The sequence below is a fragment of the Helianthus annuus genome, chromosome 9 (assembly GCF_002127325.2).
Source record: "Helianthus annuus cultivar XRQ/B chromosome 9, HanXRQr2.0-SUNRISE, whole genome shotgun sequence".
Taxonomy (NCBI): Eukaryota; Viridiplantae; Streptophyta; class Magnoliopsida; order Asterales; family Asteraceae; genus Helianthus; species Helianthus annuus.
Window position 1 is genome coordinate 56,404,353 of NC_035441.2, and position 20,167 is coordinate 56,424,519.

General features: G+C 38.8%; 1 protein-coding gene across 1 annotated transcript; it reads right to left on the reverse strand.

The window, feature by feature from the left end:
- Positions 1-14,380: 14,380 nt before the first annotated feature.
- On the reverse strand, positions 14,381-18,092 carry LOC110875758. The gene is made up of 4 exons (XM_022123961.1): positions 17,498-18,092; positions 16,747-16,862; positions 14,915-16,627; positions 14,381-14,767 (listed from the first exon to the last, which is right to left on the reverse strand). The coding sequence occupies exons 1-4, from the start codon at positions 18,090-18,092 to the stop codon at positions 14,381-14,383; spliced, it is 2,811 nt and encodes a 936-aa protein (XP_021979653.1).
- Positions 18,093-20,167: the final 2,075 nt, after the last annotated feature.

Sequence of the window (20,167 nt, forward strand, 5' to 3'; positions counted from 1 at the left end):
ATGCCTGTATGGAAATGGGAACTAATAACAATGGACTTTGTTACAAAGTTGCCCAAAACCAGGAAAGGTAACGACGCGATTTGGGTAATTGTGGATCGATTAACCAAATCAGCTCATTTTCTACCCATGAAGGAAACTTTCAGCATGGAAAGATTAGCCAAGTTATACGTAGACGAAGTAGTACCCTTACATGGAGTTCCACACTCTATTGTATCGGATAGAGATAGTCGCTTCACTTCGCATTTCTAGACAAGTTTCCAAGAAGCCATGGAGACTAGACTGAACTTAAGCACTGCATACCATCCCCAAACAGATGGACAAAGTGAAAGGACGATCCAAACCCTGGAAGACATGCTCAGGGCATGTGTAATAGATTTTTGGGGGGTGGGGGGGGAGCTGGGATAATCACCTACCCTTAATTGAATTCTCCTATAACAATAGTTATCATGCAAGTATTGAAGCTGCCACGTTCGAAGCACTGTATGGGCGAAGGTGTAGGACTCCAGTTTGTTGGGCAGAAATAGGAGAAAGTCAATTATCAGGTCCTGAAATCGTACAAGAAACTACCGACAAGATAACTCAAATTAAGGAAACATTGAAAACGGCTCGAGATCTCAAAAGAGTTATGCAGATAATCGACGCAAGCCGCTAGAATTTCAAGTGGGAGACAAAGTACTCTTAAAATTTTCTCCTTGGAAAGGGGTAGTTCGGTTCGGTAAAACGGGAAAGCTAAGTCCAAGGTGCGTAGGACCATTCCCAGTGACCCAATGAATAGGACCAGTTGCTTATCGCCTACAACTACCAGAAGAGCTGGCTGGAGTACATGACGTGTTTCATGTATCTAACCTCAAGAAGTGTCTGTCTGACGAATCCCTGGTAGTACATCTCCAAGACATAGAGGTAAATGAAAAGTTGAAATTTGTGGAGAAACCACTTCAGATAGAAGACTGAAAGGTCGAGTTTCTCAAGCACAAAAGACTAGTACTGGTCAAAGTCAAGTGGGTTCAAAGAGAGGACCTGAGTGCACTTGGGAACTGGAATCAGAGATGAAACGAAAATATCACAACTTGTTCCAGTAAATCTCGAGGACGAGATTTTAAACAAGGTGGGGAGGATGTAATAACTCTCGCCAAAATTATTATTTCTTATTTTATTAATATCCAATAGGAAGCCTGATGTGTGTAAAATGCAACATATAAATCACATCAATTAAAGCATAAAACTAACCCTTTTTAAGTACTAATGTTGGAAAAGGAGTGTTTTTGTCTTTCTTTTGTATTTTCAGGATGAAATGAGCTCAAAATCACAAAAGAAGCAAAAAGACAACTAATTCTAGCATAAATACAAGAAAAGGAATAAAAGTAGACTGCCCGGACCCTCAACGGCACCTCCCAAGGCAAAGAAGAGAAAACAGAAGACTGAACACGCCCCGTGTCCAGCGAACACGGGGCCGTGCCCAAGAAGCAGCAGAAAAGACAAACCAGTAGAAGCTTCGATTGCCCACCACGGGGCCGTGTTCAGCGGGCACGGGGGCGTGGTGAAAGTACAGCAGGCGCATTAATTGTAATTGCGAATTACAATTAATGAAGAGAGAGAATGTCAGACGGGCACGGGGGCGTGTCCAGCGGACACGGGGCCGTGCCCAGCCTTCTGTTCAGCCTATAAATAGGGGTTCTTGGTTTCATTCCATCTCATCCCTTGGCACACCACCTCTCTCACACTCCATCCACCACCCACCACCACCATAACACCATCATCCACCACCATCATCCATTGTCCATCGTAGAGTGTGTGAGTCGTCTCGGGATCCAAGATTGATCGTAAGAGTTCTTGACAATCAAGGCCATGTTTGCCTAAGTCTCTTACATCACTTGGTGAAGACAAGTGTTTATTATAATACTTTTTATTTTTAATCTTTTGCACTTTTTATTTGGTTTTGTATTAATGACTTTAATAACTAGTTACTTATGTTGAAGGTGATCTTTCCTTATCGTTTGTCCGTGGTGTCTTGGCATTATTTTACTGTCTATATAAAATAATAGATTTTCACCATTCATATCTCCACGGTCTATATGGAGGTATGTTGGCTACCTGGTCGGGGGTTAAGGGAACGGTTTGGTAAGGGTCTTGCCCTTGTTCAGCGTTTAGAGGTCCTGCTTGGGACCTGGGTCAAATTTAGTAGGATCTCCTTCAATGCCCATAGGTATTGGATGGCGGGGATCCAAACTCTTTGACCCCCTCATAAGTTAACTACTATTAATACTATAACCCGGCTATTTAGGACTGTATCCCTGCTGACTGAGACTACTTAGCCGAGGGTAACGTCACCGCCAAAAGCGGTGCCTACCACAATTTGCATTAATAACTTAATTCATTATCTTTCAATAATCCGACCCTTTAGGATTGTATCCTTGCTGACTCAAACTACTGGGTTGAGGGTAACGTCGCCTTCAAAAGAGGGGCCTACTACAATAACTAAGATAATCTCTTAAACAAGTGCAAAAGTGCGAAAATAATCAAAGGTTATACTAACACACGTGTCGGATCCAAGTGATTCATCTTGTCTATCTGTTTTTATTTTATTTTTCAGCATTTAGTTAGTTTTTATTTTTCTTAGTTTAAAACATTTTTCTCACTTTTTGATTTGATTAGACGTTGAAGATAAACCGGTATTAAAAGCTCTTGTGTCCTTGGACGACCTCGGTATCTTACCAACACTATACTACGTCCACGATGGGTGCACTTGCCCATATGTGTGTTTAGTGTTAGTAAATATCGTGTTTTATAAATTTAAAACTTGGCTAAAAGTGTAAAAAGGGGCTTAAATATACATCTAAAATATATTACACTACACACGCATCAAGTTTTTGGCGCCGCTGCCGGGGACACAAGGATTTTAAGAAAGTTTGGAATCAACGGCCTAATCATATTTTTATTATTTTCTTTGATTTTTAGGATTTTTCTTAAATTTTCAGCTTCTGCAGAGCTCAGCACGGGGCCGTGCCTGGTCGGACACAGGCCGTGCCCAGCATCGTTACTGGCAGTTTTTGTTTTCCAAGTTACAGAAGGCTGACCACGGGGCCGTGCCGGTGCAACACGGGGCCGTGTCCAACTTCCAGTAAGTAACTGGGATCTGGAAAACAATCACTGAAATTCCGACCACGGGCCGTGTTCGCTCAACACGGGGCCGTGGTGAACCTTCTGACCAACATTCTTTTCTGTTTTTATTGTAGGACTTGGAACCCGACGCCAACCTCACGTAGTGTATGAGCTCCAGTTCCAATAAAGACATAAAAGAACCACTAGAAGAACCCGAACGCTATCTCAGAAAAAGGTTAAAAGCCAAAAAACCAAGAGAAGGTTTCGGGTGATCCACCTCCAATGGCGAACCAACGTACCCTTATGGATTATCTACGACCCACCGTAGGTAATCTAGGCGCCGCTATCAATGCTCCGAATGTCGAAGCCAATAACTTTGAACTTCGGCCGCATTTGATACAAATGCTCCAAAACTCCGCAACCTTCCACGGGCTTGCGGACGAGGATCCCCATCTACATATAACTAATTTCTTGGAAATATGTGATACCTTTCGGATCAATGGAGCATCAAACGACGCCATCCGCCTCCGTATGTTTCCCTTCTCACTAAAAGACCGAGCGAAAGCTTGGCTCAACGCCCTCCCAGCTGGATCGGTAAACACCTGGGATGAACTAGCCCAAAAATTTCTATATAAGTATTTCCCTCCTGCTAAAACTGCTAAGTTAATGGCTGAAATTAATACATATTCACAAGAGGACGGGGAATCCTTATATGAAACTTGGGAAAGGTTCAAGGAGCTATTACGCAAGTGTCCCATCACGGCCTCGCAATATGGCAACAAGTATCCACTTTCTATAATGGATTGTTGCCACACACTAGGCAGACACTTGATTCTAGCTCCGGGGGACTTTTAGGTAATCGACGCCCACACGAAAATATATAATCAAATTGAGGAAATTGCTCAAACCAATTTTCAATGGCATACCCCCCGGGGAAATAAGTCTATCGCCCCGGGCGCCCATAAGGTCGACGAAAGCACTTCTTTACAAGCCCAAATCGAGGCCCTTTCTTCGAAAATAAAAAATTAGAAATAACAAAAACAGTCTCGGTTATGGCTTGTGAAGGATGTGGTGGGTCACATGAAAATTGGAGTTGCATGAAAGAAACGGACGATCAACAAGAAATGGTAAACTACATTGATAATAGACCTAGGCCGTCGGGTCCCCCAACGGGAACTTACAACCAAGGATGGCGAAGCCACCCAAACCTCGGTTGGAGGGAGCCCGGCAATAGTAGTAACCAACAAATCCAACGAACAAACTTTCAGCAACCAAGAAATGAGTCACAAAATTTCACTCAGCAACAAGGTGGACGAGAAAGGCTCGAAGATACTATATCTCGCCTCGTCTCTGACACTGATAAGAAAAACTCGGAAAGATTTCTACAATTAGAATCTAATTTTAGAAATCAACAAGCTAGCATTCAAAACATAGAAAAACAATTAAATCAAATAGCTCAAAATTTTTCCGAGAGACCGCAAGGCGCATTACCTAGCAATACCGAAACAAACCCAAAGGCGCAAGTTCACCTCATCACACTACGAAACCGCACCGTAGGGCCTGCAGAAGTGCCACCGCCAACGGAAGAAACAGTACCGACACCTCTGCAGGAGAAGAACTCTCCTCCATCACCAGAGCCGACCAAGGCTCCTCGAGTTCCGTACCCCGGTAGGTTAATTCGTCAAAAGACAAATGAGCAATTCGCAAAATTCGAAAGTCTGTTAAAACAATTGCACGTCAATATTCCTTTTATCAAAGTCCTAACCCAAATGCCCAAATACTCTAAATTCATGAGGGACTTCCTTACGCATAAGAGGAAAATTAAAATTTGCAATTAGTTAATTTAGGCGAAGAATGCTCTGCCCTCGTGCTCAATAAACTTCCCCAAAAGAAAATCGATCCTGGAGGCTTCACGATTCCATGCTCAATAGGGGAATCGCCCGTTCGCAATGCCTTAGCCGACCTAGGGGCTAGCATTAACCTCATGCCCTCATCAATGTTCAAAAGACTCGGCTTGGGAACCACGAGCCCTACAAAAATGAGCATACAACTCGCTGATTGATCCATCAAATTTCCACAAGGTGTCATCGAGAATGTCTTGGTAAAGGTAAGCAGATTCGTTTATCCAGCTGACTTTGTCATACTCGATATGGAGGAAGACACCGAGGTCCCCCTTATACTAGGGAGACCCTTCCTTGCCACAGCCCAAGCAGTGGTGGATATGAATGACGGGACACTCACCTTGAGGTATGGGGATGATGAAGTGAAATTCGGAGTTGGGAAGAGAATAGAAGACGACGACCCGGTCAATTACATGAAGGTTATTGATTCGAGCTTGGATGCTGCTCTCCGACGGTGTAACATGGGACGCCAAGCATCCCACTCAGAAAATATATAACCTCGAATCGGGTCTAGCCAAGGACCCTTTTAAACGTGGCGCACCACGGAGGCATTCCGCGGAACTATCCTTAGTTTAGTTTAATCTTTTAGTTTTATTTTGCCGAATAAAACACACTCATGGTGGTAATGGATGAAAAGGGGAACGAGAAAAATGGACCCATGCATGAAGAACAGAGCAACCCGACACAAATCTCCATCACAGAAGGCTCAACACGGGCCGTGCCCAACCAACACGACCCCGTGCTGAGCCACCTGCAGAAAAACACCCAGTTCAGGTAACTGGACACGGGCCGTGTTCAGCGGACACGCCCCCGTGTCCAGGCTTCTGTTTCAATTCTTTAATTTTGTTACTGGCACCTGACCACGGGGTCGTGCCCGGTCACCACGGGGCCGTGTCCAGGATGCCAGTAACATAAATCTTTGCTTTTTAACCTACTTTTACACATTCTAATCAACCAAAAACCTTATTTTTGGACACATTGAGGACAATGTGTAATTTAAGTGTGGGGGGGATGCTAAAACCTTGAATTTTGCAAATCCTAAATACAAGCCTTACACAAAACTCTATTGGAACCGCTAAACACCCCAAATTTTTTTCAAAAACTTTTCATTTTTTTTATCATTTACTTGTCTTAGTTTAAGTTGGGAATAACAAGTTCTAAAAAGGTTATATTTTTACAAATTTACAACCGATAGCGTCGTGATAACAAAGAACCAACATAAGAAAATTACGAAACGGCATAACAAGTCTAGTTAAAAATTCGATTATATATACTTGATCACATTAAAAACCCGTTCCCACAAAAGTGAGTTTTGAGCCTTTATTGAGCATAAAGATATACATATTTAGACTAAATGCTCATTTTTCGTTTCTTGTGTGAATAGCCGCTTGGTTCTTACAACTCTAGAACTTGCCACGACGATACATTCCCGGTCCTTACCAACTTAAACCCAAGTAAGTAAGTGATGGAGGCATTAGGACTAACTATATTTTTCTTTCTAAACCATTATTTTTCAATTTTTTTTACCACCTACCCAAAATCCCCCTAGATAGCCCCTTTGAGCCTAAACCTTTCATTTCATTACCCCAAAACCCTTTTTACCCACCAAAAAAAAAACCCTTTTCATTTTTCACCCTTTATTTTAGTAACAAGCTCGGTTTTTCGTAAACTCGCCTTTTTATGTGATGAAAAAAAAATTTTTGATGAAGTCAAAAACAAACAAAAGCTATATAAAAGCTTGTTTGGAGAAATACTTCAAAAAAAAAAAGTCACTAAAAACAAGGTATGTCACGAAAACCGACGCTTTTTACGATTTTCGCCCTTTTTACTAACAACTAACCCAAACCACCCACCTTTAACCCAAGCCTAACCCTTCACCCAAAAAGTCCTCTTGATATTTACAAAGGTAAAAAGTTAAAAAGGAGGAGGATTGATTGCTTGGCAAGCCTATGGAAGGCGTAAGCTCCAGGCCGCTCTCGAGTGATTCACTACAAATTACACCTTCGGCCGAGTGATGAGTGATCTCCCGTGAGGTATGTGAACTTGTATATAAATGGAATTTTAATAAGGCATGCTATGCCCGAATAAGTAATTTATCTTATGAAACGTTCAAAATAAATCATAACGAATAGGATTGTAAATAAATAAAAATAAAACTTACAAAGACCTTGGATTCCCGACACTCTAGGACAAGCTAAAAACTTTCTCTTCTACCTATTCCATTTGGGAGTGTAAGCCACATTTAAAGAGTTTTGCTTGAGGACAAGCAAAAGTTCAAGTGTGGGGGTATTTGATGTGTGTAAAATGCAACGTATAAATCACATCAATTAAAGCATAAAACTAACCCTTTTTAAGTACTAATGTTGGAAAAAGAGTGTTTTTGTCTTTCTTTTGTATTTTCAGGATGAAATGACCTCAAAATCACAAAAGAAGCAAAAAGACAACTAATTCTAGCATAAATACAAGAAAAGGAATAAAAGTAGACTGCCCAGACCCTTAACGGCACCTCCCAAGGCAAAGAAGAGAAAACAGAAGACTGAACACACCCCGTGTCCAGCGAACACGGGGCCGTGCCCAAGAAGCAGCAGAAAAGACAAACCAGTAGAAGCTTCGATTGCCCACCACGGGGCCGTGTTCAGCGGGCACGGGGGCGTGGTGAAAGTACAGCAGGCGCATTAATTGTAATTGCGAATTACAATTAATGAAGAGAGAGAATGTCAGACGGGCACGGGGGCGTGTCCAGCGGACACGGGGCCGTGCCCAGCCTTCTGTTCAGCCTATAAATAGGGGTTCTTGGTTTCATTCCATCTCATCCCTTGGCACACCACCTCTCTCACACTCCATCCACCACCCACCACCACCATAACACCATCATCCACCACCATCATCCATTGTCCATCGTAGAGTGTGTAAGTCGTCTCAGGATCCAAGATTGATCGTAAGTGTTCTTGACAATCATGGCCATGTTTGCCTAAGTCTCTTACATCACTTGGTGAAGACAAGTGTTTAGTATAATACTTTTTATTTTTAATCTTTTGCACTTTTTATTTGGTTTTGTATTAATGACTTTAATAACTAGTTACTTATGTTGAAGGTGATCTTTCCTTATCGTTTGTTCGTGGTGTCTTGGCATTATTTTACTGTCTATATAAAATAAAAGATTTTCACCATTCATATCTCCACGGTCTATATGGAGGTATGTTGGCTACCTGGTCGGGGGTTAAGGGAACGGTTTGGTAAGGGTCTTGCCCTTGTTCAGCGTTTCGAGGTCCTGCTTGGGACCTGGGTCAAATTTAGTAGGATCTCCTTCAATGCCCATAGGTATTGGATGGCGGGGATCCAAACTCTTTGACCCCCTCATAAGTTAACTACTATTAATACTATAACCCGGCTATTTAGGACTGTATCCCTGCTGACTCAGACTACTTAGCCGAGGGTAACGTCACCGCCAAAAGCGGGGCCTACCACAATTTGCATTAATAAATTAATTAATTATCTTTCAATATTCCGACCCTTTAGGATTGTATCCTTGCTGACTCAAACTACTGGGTTGAGGGTAACGTCGCCTTCAAAAGAGGGGCCTACTACAATAACTAAGATAATCTCTTAAACAAGTGCAAAAGTGCGAAAATAATCAAAGGTTATACTAACACACGTGTCGGATCCAAGTGATTCATCTTGTCTATCTGTTTTTATTTTATTTTTCAGCATTTAGTTAGTTTTTATTTTTCTTAGTTTAAAACATTTTTCTCACTTTTTGATTTGATTAGACGTTGAGGATAAACCAGTATTAAAAGCTCTTGTGTCCTTAGACGACCTCGGTATCTTACCAACACTATACTACGTCCACGATGGGTGCACTTGCCCATATTGTGTTTAGTGTTAGTAAATATCGTGTTTTATAAATTTAAAACTTGGCTAAAAGTGTAAAAAGGGGCTTAAATATACATCTAAAATATATTACACTACACACGCATCAAAGCCCTAATTGAGACCCCCAAGTAGTATGGCATGACCCATAAATTTTTCAGAACAATCGAAACTAGGATCAGGACCCCCTAAAACTCAAGGGGGTATTCCCTAATTGATAATTATCTTCGAAATTGCATGTTAAGCACGAAATTTATTTGTTGTTGACTCATTTAGGCTGTACAGGACACGAGGCTACCCTACCCTAAAAGGGTAGCCATCGCGCCACGTGCCAGGACCAGGTGGGTCTGGCGCACCACGCGAGAGAGGCCATTTTTCAGTATATATATCAGTGGTTTGGCACTTGCATGGTGGTGTTGTTACGACGAAAAAATTTGTTACATACGAGAAGTTATGCACTGTTTCATTCAAAAACACACACAAGATCAAACCTTTGCTGCGACAACAGGGTAATAACTCAATCACTGCTACGATACAATGTCCGATCAATTGAAACCGATCCGATGGATGTTTAAGTGCTGCCCGAATACGAGCTATACTTTGTCATTCATCATGAGGGTTTTGATTTCGTGAGCTTATCGTAAATGTTGTATTAAGTTACTGACCTAGTTTCGTGTGCATTGTTATTTACCTAGGTTACAAGACTAAATCAGTAGGCAAGGTTCTGTCCAAATTAAACTTGCAAAGTGAGTCATTTTCTTTTTATCAACAATGTTTTACAATACTCAAATTATTTTCAAAAGTTATAGTTACAGGGATTAAGTCTTGGTTATCTTGAATCACTGGCAAGTGGGGTATTGTACGCATTACTAATTTCTAACGGTAAGGTTCACCAACCTAACAGTGACAATCATCACTACTTGAGTGAAAGGACCCAATAGTGGTATGACCATCGTCACCAGGGCGTGACACGGCGCTAGATAAAAATAAGATAGTAGCCATTGTAATCGCTTTTATGTTGTAATCTACAACTAATGTGTCGTTTTATATAACCTGAATGACTCGCCAGTATTTCCCCGCTGATAAAATCTTTTTAAACATGTTTCAGGTGACTTACTGTGAATCAAGGAAAAGTGCTACATAGCACTAAAAGCTTGAAGAGGTGGCTCAGTAAAATAAATAAACATGTTTTGTAAAACAAGGGATTTCCTCGTGAAATTTCCTTTATTGTAAATTATGGGGGTTGTCCCAAATTGTGAAGTAAAATAATTGGGCATCTTCAGTTTAAAAGATCCTGTCAACATTTCCGCTGCCAAATTAAATAATAAATACCACGGGTTTTTGTCCAGCGGCTTCTGGACCGGTAACACCGGGTCGGGGGTCGTGACACCCAAATATAATTTATGGACTCCTTTTTAATTTAAAAGATTTGGGCTTGGTCATAAATAATAATACTTGTATTTTTATAAAAATCTAGTTTTTATAAAAATTATTACTTATGTTATATATATATAAAACCTTTTTAGTGCATAAGCCCTTTTTGAGTGTGTGTGACAGCTCGTATTTTGTTATGACTATTTCGTGTCGATTTGGTTTATTCGTGTCGTCTGTCCCGTTCGTGTTGATTATCTCGTTTATGTCGTCTGTTTCGTTTGTGCCATTTTATTTTGTCCAAAATTTGTCGAAGTGTCCATATTGTCCATAGTGTCCGATTTTTCCGATTGTATGTTTATGTCCAAGGATGGACATTCCATTTTATTGTTTCGTTTTCCAAGTGCATATATATATATATATATATATTTGTATTTTTTTGTGAATGTGTCTGATTTTGTATTTATTCCAACATGAACTAAATACATAATATACATACCAAAAATATATTTATAATACTTGATGAATTTTTGAAAGTATATATTTTATCTAAAATATATACTGTCACTTTTAGTTTAGAAATCTTCATAAAACATGAACTTATAACTTTTCATCCAAAAATTCGTTTAATCATGTTTAAAGACTTCAAATAGTTTTCTAGTTACAAATTTCTTTGTTTTAACAACTTTTTTATCATGAAAAAAATTATAAAAATTTTGCCATAGTTACTTTTGAAAAATGGATTTTTCCCAAGTTTATAATGTTGGGATTGAACCCTATTAGAGGAACAGATAATGAAAGCCAAAACCGGATCACAACAGTGGACTCAAAATAAGCAGCGGTTTACACTTGGTTTTCCCCTTGACAGTGGTATTCTAACAGCTGATGGATCTTAAGTACTGCTCACTATAACAAACACTGATGAGATTCTAAAGACTGCTGAAGACAAACACTGTTGCTCTATCTACTGCTGTTTTCTAAGTACTGCCGAAGACACAAGCACTGCCCATTCAAAGACTGATCACCTTTGAAGAAAGCACTGAAGCTCAACATCAGTGCTCAGGCTACAACAGTGGAACGTGAAGCAGTTGTTATCTCTTGTTTTGTATTGTACTTATAATCAGATGTTACACATCAGTAGTTTGTTTAGAACAGTGTTTATAGGTTGTTAGTTTGTTAGACGTCATAATCATGGTGACGTCAGCTGAGATGCTTCAGTGGTTTGGTTTGCCTATAAATGGAGCAGTACCCTATACTGTTACATTTGATTGACTGAGTGGATTCTTCTTCTTTAGTCCAATCCTTTCATCTTGTGCAACCAACCTTGGGGCATCAGGCTGAGGGGGAGCTTAGTTCTGTAAACATGCTGTAATCATTTGCTTTGTATCTCAATCATTCAACTTAATGAAAAAGCATTTGTTTACCAAACTATTTTCTCTTCTGATTGTGTTCACAAAGTTTGTTTCTCATTTCCGCTGCACTTAATCTCATCTTATATTCATTGTTCTGTCAAAATTATACAAACGAGCACAATCATGACAGCCTTCGATCCTAACATATACAAAACTTGTGTTCAAATCATTTCAACACAAAACATCATCAAGTATCAATAATCATCATATTTTGTCAACAAAAATGCCATGAACATGATATAGTCTCTAACTTTCCCAAAAAAGAAACTTTATTCTTTATTTTTGTCAAAAATTTATAGTACAAGATTTTATTTAAAACTCTTGTTTTAGGTGACTTATGTAGTCATTTAAAGTATAATTATGTATTCAAAACTTTTTCTACTAACATATTTCATGTTCTTGATTCTTTCCAGAAATGGAAACTTAATTCAAGTAATTTATCAAAATTTTGTTTTCTTGGATTTAAATGATTTCTCATGCTTTTCTAGCATGCATGTTAATCATTTAAATCATTAACACTCATGTTCATCACTTTTGTTGATGAATCTTGATAGATCTAACATGCATGTGTTTACATCTTGTTTTTATACAAAAATAACCAAGATTCATATTCACTAGTATAAACTTCTTCAAGTTCATCCAAAATCATCGAGAAATCTTAAAATAAAAATAATGGTTTTGGTTTTTCTTAAAGTTTTTCAAGTGGGTTTTGTTATGTTTTGATTCAAGATGAACTTGTATTCATAAGTAAATCAAAATAATACAAATGTAGAAACTAGTGAAGAATCTTACAAGTTTGCTAGTATGAACAAGATGAAGGTGATGATAAAAATATGATGATCCAAGAACTCCTAGTGTGCTTCTAGTGTATTTTCAAGTCTTGAAATTGCTTTGAATCAACTATGCACCTCCGTGTTAGTATGATTTCTTAAGTTTGAATTTTTGGAAAGGATGAAGATGATAGTGTTTGGTTTGGTCGATTTGGAGAGAGAGAGAGAGAGAGAGAGTAGTGAGATGGAAGGTTTTTGTATTTTGTTGGAAAATGGAAAATGGAGGATTTGCTTTATGATCTTGTTTTTACGCCTATTACACTAATCATCCAATTTACACTTCCAACACACAATTAGAGATAAGTGGGAAAAAAGGGAGGGGGGGGGGGGGGCGCATTACACATTCACATGAGGGGGGGGGGGGAAGGTGTTTTGCATTTTTTTTATAAAATCTTGATTAAATTTATAAAGCTTCATAAACTTTGATAATTTATATAAAAATATCTACAATGTTTCAAGCCCTCATATTTTAAAGTGGTGTGACACTAGGTAAAACTAATCCACCAAAATTATTAGTTTGTTGATCGGGTGAAAAAGTTGGTTCGGGTGCTTTACCGGGTTAAATACTGACACTGCGTTTTATTTATATAAATACATGACAAAAATTGTTTTTGCACATGTTTTATCATCCAAATTAATAATCCAACTTTTTGGACTAAAAATTTTATTATTTCTAACACAGTTCCGGTACAAGCTTTGCTGTCAGGCAGTTTACTAAACTAGCCGTGCAGCTTAACGCAATAAGATTCAATTGCGGATTTTGTGTCGTTTTTAATACCCATTATATTATTTTTGTCAAATAATATTTAGTTTTGGGTTTTCGAACAGTTACTGTTTCGTTCTGCGGAATGTTGTACACTTCCGCAGGATTACTGTATTTTTCTGCGTACTTGGACAATTTGGTTTTTAATTGGAATTTTCTAAACAATAAGGCACATGTTATTTTAGACAAAGCTTTATAGAATTCTTGTGCAGACATATCTGTATGTCTTGTTTTTATCGTGTCAGACTGTACCGCGACTAGTTCTGACAAATATTGTTTGTTCGCGTTTCTAGTATCAGTCTAGGATATTGTTTCTAATCGCAACGGATTAGTTATCATACATAACTATGATTTTTAAAATCCCTAGACTTTTAATACTTAATTAAATAAAATGAAGTCGAACACGCGAAAATAATTAATGTAATTAGTTGTTCGGGTTGTACGGTATTACCAGAATTTTGATGATTGTCACAAGTTGGACGTTCCTACGGTAGAGCATGTAACTCCTGTAAAAGATGGGTTATCCAAACAATTTCCTCGGCAGTGTTGGCCATAGCCCAATATTCGTATTCACAACTAGAGCGAGCAACAGTTGGTTGCTTTTTTGCACCCCAAGAAACAAGATTATCCCCCAAGAATATAGAGTAGCCGTAAGTAGAATGTCTAGTTTCCAAGCATCGAGCCCAATCTGCATCAGAGTATACAATAAGAGTTGTATGTGTGGGACGACGGTAATGTAATCCAAAGGCAATGGTTCCTTTGAGATAGCACAAAATTCTTTTAATCTCTTGAAAGTGGGTAAAGGTAGGAGCATGCAAGAACTGACTAACTTGATTCACTGCTGTCACACCCCGATATTTCCATGTATTACCGGTGGGGAGTATCGTGACGTAGTTGATATCATCATAGTCAAACAACATAATTTAAATGCATAGCGAAAGCAAAAGATAGATTTATTTCTTTTTGGGTAAAGGGATTTACCCCGGTGATTTCATTTCCAATCAAACCAAAAATACACAAGTGGAGTAGAGAAACCTACACCAATTCTCTTACATGACATGCCACATAAGAGTAAACAACAAACCAACAAAGCTAAACAAAGCAAAACCACCTAGACACTAATGGTAAAACATATCAGGTCGCTTTGAAGGTATCCACTGAACTCAGCTTCCAATCATCCAAGATCTTCCTCACATGCGGCTTATCTTTATACTTGAATGATAATAATTTCAACTTCACTGTATCGATGATGATGTCCGTTAACATTTTCGGCGGTCTCAGTTGATTATTAAAAAATCTATAATTCCTTTCTTGCCAAACAAAATAAGCAGCCGCCTTAATAGAAAGTTTAGCAATAACCGAGTTCAAAGATCTGGAACTTGCTTTCGGTAGCAACCACCTCATGATGTCTTCCCATTTATTAGGAACCGTCTTCATACTAGACTTCTCCTTGATAGCGTCCAAAACTGTGGAGGAATACGAGCATTCAAAAAACAAATGCTCATGTGAATCCATCTCTCGCTGACACAATAAGCAACACATCATGTTCATAGAACCACTAGTTATGCAGTTCCATTTTCGAATTCTGTCTTGTGTCCATAATTTCCTGCGAAAGATCAACCAGCAGGGGAAAGAATGTCTAGGAATATTACATCCCGACCATACAACCTTAGCCCATTCTACTTCGTTACCACGTGATCGAGTAGTCTCCCATACCAGCTTGGAAAAGAACGGCATCAGTTTACCAGCATTGGTTCGCCAAAGAGTAATATCTTGTCTGTTCGGACTGATATTAATAGGATTCATTTGGAATAGAACCGGAAAGAGATCCCTCCAAGCGTCCGGCCAACTCCAAATGCCATTGCCAACAACATCAGCTACTTTAGAGTCGATTGAAAAACCTTGTTGGGACATGTTTCTAGGAGAAATATAGCGACTGAGCGGACAATGCAGGCACCAAGTGTCATGCCATAACGACGTAGATTCTCCATTCCCTATTTGCTTCCAAAAGAATTTGCGCACGGAACTCCTGAAGGACAATATTTTCCTCCAACCCCATGAAGAGTTTTGCGGCACCTTAACATCCCAAAAACTCCTACCTCTTAGCCGATGAGCATAGATCCACTCGACCCAAAGAGATTTCCGACCCGAGACAATGCTATGAATATGAAAGGTCATTAAAGCCTTGTTCACATCCAAAACCTTTCTAATATCCAACCCTCCTTCGGACTTAGGAAGGCAAACATCTTTCCACGCTACTTTCGCTTTGTTCGAACCCAAAGACCCTTGGTGCCATAGAAAATCCTTCATAATCCTCTCGATATTCTTGATGATACTAGCCGGGAGACTAAAAACGGCAGCCCAATAAGAGTACATAGCAGCTAAGACAGAGTTAACCAGTTGTAATCTCCCCGCGAATGAGAGGAACTTCGTCTTCCAATCCAAAAGTCTCTTAGAAATTTTTTCCACCAAAACCTTGCAATCACTTTTAAGAAGTCTAGAGGCAATAAGCGGGACTCCCAGACACTTAATTGGTAGCGATCCTTCAGAAAACGGTACAATGGCCACAATCTGGTTCTTGACTCGAGTCGGAACATTACAGAAGAAAGAAGTAGTTTTACTCAAGCTTGGAACGAACCCGGGCATATCTCTAAACATATTCAGAGATTCCATAATGACTTTCACTGACTCAGTGTCACCTCTAGCAAACAGAAACAAGTCATCTGCAAAACAAAAGTTAATGATTTTTTGTTTCTTGCAATTATTATGAAACCGAAATCCCGCATGAATATTGGCAGCGTGCTGCAGAATGGAAGTGAGGACCTCCATGACTAGCGTGAACAAGTACGGAGAGATGGGGTCTCCTTGTCTCAAACCCCTTTGACCTTTAAAATATCCATGAATCTCTCCATTTATGCTGATCGAGTACGAGGTTGAAGTGACGCAACTCATAACCCAATTTACCATTGTTGCATGAAAACCAAACCCTAATAGCGTTGCCCGTAGGAAATCCCGGTCCACAGTATCATATGCTTTCTGTATGTCGACTTTGAAAGCACACCTTGGCGGGCCCGTATTTCTGTGATAATTATGAAGCAATTCCTGTGTTAGCAGGATGTTGTCTGATATTCTACGACCAGGAACAAAAGCTGATTGATTGATGCTCACAACATCATTGATCCCCTCAAGAAGTCTATTAGTAAGAATCTTACTAATAGCTTTATAAATAACATTACAACATGAGATAGGGCGGTAATTAGTAACATACGTAGGGGTGTTCACTTTTGGAATCAACGCCAGAAATGTATGATTGATTTCTTGTAAGAGCCGGCCACTTCTAAAGAAATCCTTGATAGCGAAACTCACCTCCTCACCAATTATCTGCCATTTTTTAAAGAACGCTGACGAATAGCCATCTGGACCCGGTGCTTTGTCATCTCCAACATCAAAAAAGCAGACTTTATTTCCTTGTTAGAAACTTCCCGAATCATGAGATTTGCCTTTTCGACACTAAGACGTCTAGGAAAACATTCACTATTTGGATGGTTGGTCACATTACCCTTGATTCCTAGAAACGCTTTAAAGTGCTCCACAAGAACATTAGCCACTTCCTTTCCTTCAAAATCATTACCATTCGCATCTTTTATAAATTGTATTTGAGCAATATGATTCCTGCTTTTAACCATATTATGAAAAAATTTTGTGTTTGCATCACCAACTTGCAACCAATTCTGTTTCGCTTTTTGTTTTAAGAATCGTTCTTCGTCTACATAACCTCCATGAACTTTTTCTGACACTCAGCTGCCAAATTTCGCAGTGAATAGTTGTCCGGATCCTTATCCACCTTGCCTTGCAAGTCATCAAGCTCCTTCCTTATACTAGACACACGCAAATGCAGGTTCCCTTGTTGACGGAGAAGAGACCTAAATGGGTGTTTTAAACTTCTAAGCTATTTCACCACTCTAAACATAGGAACCCATCAATACTAGTGGCCCATCCATCCTTAACGATATTTATGAAATCAGCTTTAAGAGTAAGAAAATTAGGGAACTTGAAAGGTCTATGTTTGCATCTGATAACTTCCGGCAACTTTAGCACACAGGCCGAATGATCCGACACTCGGTGAGGAAGAAAAACCGAAAACGAATTAGGAAAAAACATCTGTGAAGTGGCAATTGACCATGATCCTATCTATCTTTCTCATAATTCCTATACCATTTTTAGGTTTCTGGTTCCACGTAAAATGCATACCCAAACTCTTAACATCAAAGACCTCAATATTCAAAACACACTCTTTAAAGTCCATCATACTAACCGAGATTCCTGAAGCACCCATGTGAGTATCACCAAGTTCAAGAACTGCGTTAAAATCACCCAAAATAGCCCAAGGTTTATCATTAACAAAACACATGTGCCTATTCAACGACTTCCATAGCTCCTTTCTCTCTTTGTAGTCATTGCTAGCATAGACCATCGAACAAAACATAGCCTTCTTCTGACCTTTAAACACTATTTGGAGATGCATTACTTGATCCGTAGAAGATAAGAGCATAACATCCACATCCCTCGGGTTCCAACCAACGATGATTCTCGTGCCTTTATGACACAAGTTCCCATTCGACAACCAATCCCATCCCTTATAAAGTTTGCTACATACATTGTTCAGCTTATCAACTTGTACGTGAGACTCTAAAATGGCACAAACCTTTAAATTATTCTCCTTAATTACATGACGAACCACTTTTTGTTTTAGAGGGTGGTTCAATCCCCTTATATTCCAGCTGGCTATACTATCCATTGGAAACCTCGACAGCAGGAGTGCTTGCCCCTGAAAAAGAACCTCCATCAGCCGTCTTATTTTGCATAAACAAGGTCCTTTCATCCGCCACTTCCCTGACCTCATCCTGATTCAAGACCTCATCATCACAATCATTACTAGGTGTTTCCAAAGCACTAAAAGTGTTATTAAAGATCCACAATCCTCATCTGCCACTTCCCTGACGTCATCCTGATCCACCTCATCATCATCACAATCCACAATCATAAAGGTGTTATTAAAGATCCACAATCATAAAGGTGTTTCCAAAGCACTAAAAGTGTTTCCAAAGCACTAAAAGTGTTACTAAAAGTGTTATTAAAGATCCACAATCCAAAGCACTAAAAGTGTTATTAAAGATCCACAATCCGAGACCTCATCCTGATCCGAGACTTCATCATCATCACAATCCTCATCCGCCACTTCCCTGACCTCATCCTGATCCGAGACCTCTATCAGCCGTCTTAAAGATAGATTTATTTCAACCGAATAATTTTTTAATATTAAGTATCACAAACAGTTGAAATAGATCCACAGGCGGATCAAAATAAAGAGGAAACTTTGTTCAACAGACTTCAGAAATCTAAGCTTGCGAGACTTCTATTTGATGCTAGGAGAGACCAGCCTATTACGAGTTGTACCTACACTTAGCCTTTTTGGGAAAATACGTCAGTTTACACTAGTAAATACAATTTAACTTACTCATTTTGAAAATGTTTAAAATTGATTTGAATGCAGATGGCACAAAAGTATTTTATAACTTGGGATAATTATTTATATATAAACTTGTAAAAGAAGTACATGTTTCTTATGCGTTCAGTAGCCCGGGTTGAACACCGGGTTAAAGATTAATTGACACACCACCTGGTATAGTCCCGCGGCGGGTTATTCCCGAAACTGGCGGTTACACCTTATTATTTATAAATGCACTAGCGGGTGTACGCCTACACCCGCGTGCTAAGGTCGTGGCCATTTCTTTGAATGATGCCAAGGATATCCGGGACATGGTTAGTAACCCCCAAAGGCTTTAAGCAAACAAAACAATTTAAACAGGTCATTTCAATGGATTAACCTTCATACGAATAAAAATTCAATGGATAACCGAATGAAACATATACAAGTATCCTAAGTTAATATGCCTTAAACATGTTGTGACATCAGTAAGATATCTTCTATTATGCCCAAAATGAGTTTAAACTCAAACTATGCCCCGTAGGGGTATTTTGGTCAATTTGAAGGTTATAAAAGGGTTTTAATAGTAATCTGAGTTACAGTTCTGATTTAATTAGTAAAAATACTTAGTTTAATAAGTTATAATAGTAGGGTATCATATATGTGTGAAATTTATTAATTATGACCATACTATGCACCGTAGGGGCATTTTGGTAATTTCACATAAGCCTAAAAGGTCAAAACAGGAAATCTGAGTTTAAAACTTTTGCTTACTGTTAAAATATAAAAATTTACTGAAAATATCAGCAGGCATCAACCCTTATATGTTTAAACTTGTTTTAATACATACTATGTGTTAAAAACGCTTAAAAAGGCGTTTTGGAGCCATTTCCGGGTTTTCGAAGGAAAACTGATATTTTTATTATTCCAGAAGGCTCAAAATATTTTATTTATCATTTTGGATCAGTAGAAAAAGGTTTTGGGTCAAAAAGATTTGTAGAACTCATTTTATAGTAAAAAAGGGCAAAACCGGCAATAACCGAATCAAGCATAGAACTCTAAGTTATGCTCAGCCTAAAAATAATTAAGAATCTCCAAAAATCCCAAAATATTATTTTATATCAGTAGGTAAAAAGTTTGGTATCAAAAATTGGGTTTAGATAGGCTATATGCTAATTAGGCCATTTAATTGCTAAAAAGCTTCTTATTTACGTTAATGAGCATAACTCCTAATCTAGATCTCAAACTGATGTCAAATTTTAGGGACAAGTTTATAATTCAGCAATGAAGGTTTCTACTCTTTTATTTTTTTGGAAATTACATTTTAAGATGAAAAGGGCATAATAGTCAACATTTAAGCAATTAACGGAAATATGCATATGAATCGGATAACTAATGAACCACGTTGTATAATCTCAGAGGGTTATACTTAT

Bases quoted from the DNA above. Each gene is read 5' to 3' on its own strand.
- LOC110875758 (XM_022123961.1), bottom strand. From the start codon at position 18,092: ATGGAGGTTCTTTTTCAGGGGCAAGCACTCCTGCTGTCGAGGTTTCCA. The intron at 16,863-17,497 runs GTATGCATTTTA...ATGATTTTGAAG, and splicing joins CTTTGATGTTAAGAGTTTGG to GAAAGGAAGTGGCTAATGTT. The intron at 16,628-16,746 runs GCAAATCTCATG...AAAAAATGGCAG, and splicing joins GACGTCTTAGTGTCGAAAAG to ATAATTGGTGAGGAGGTGAG.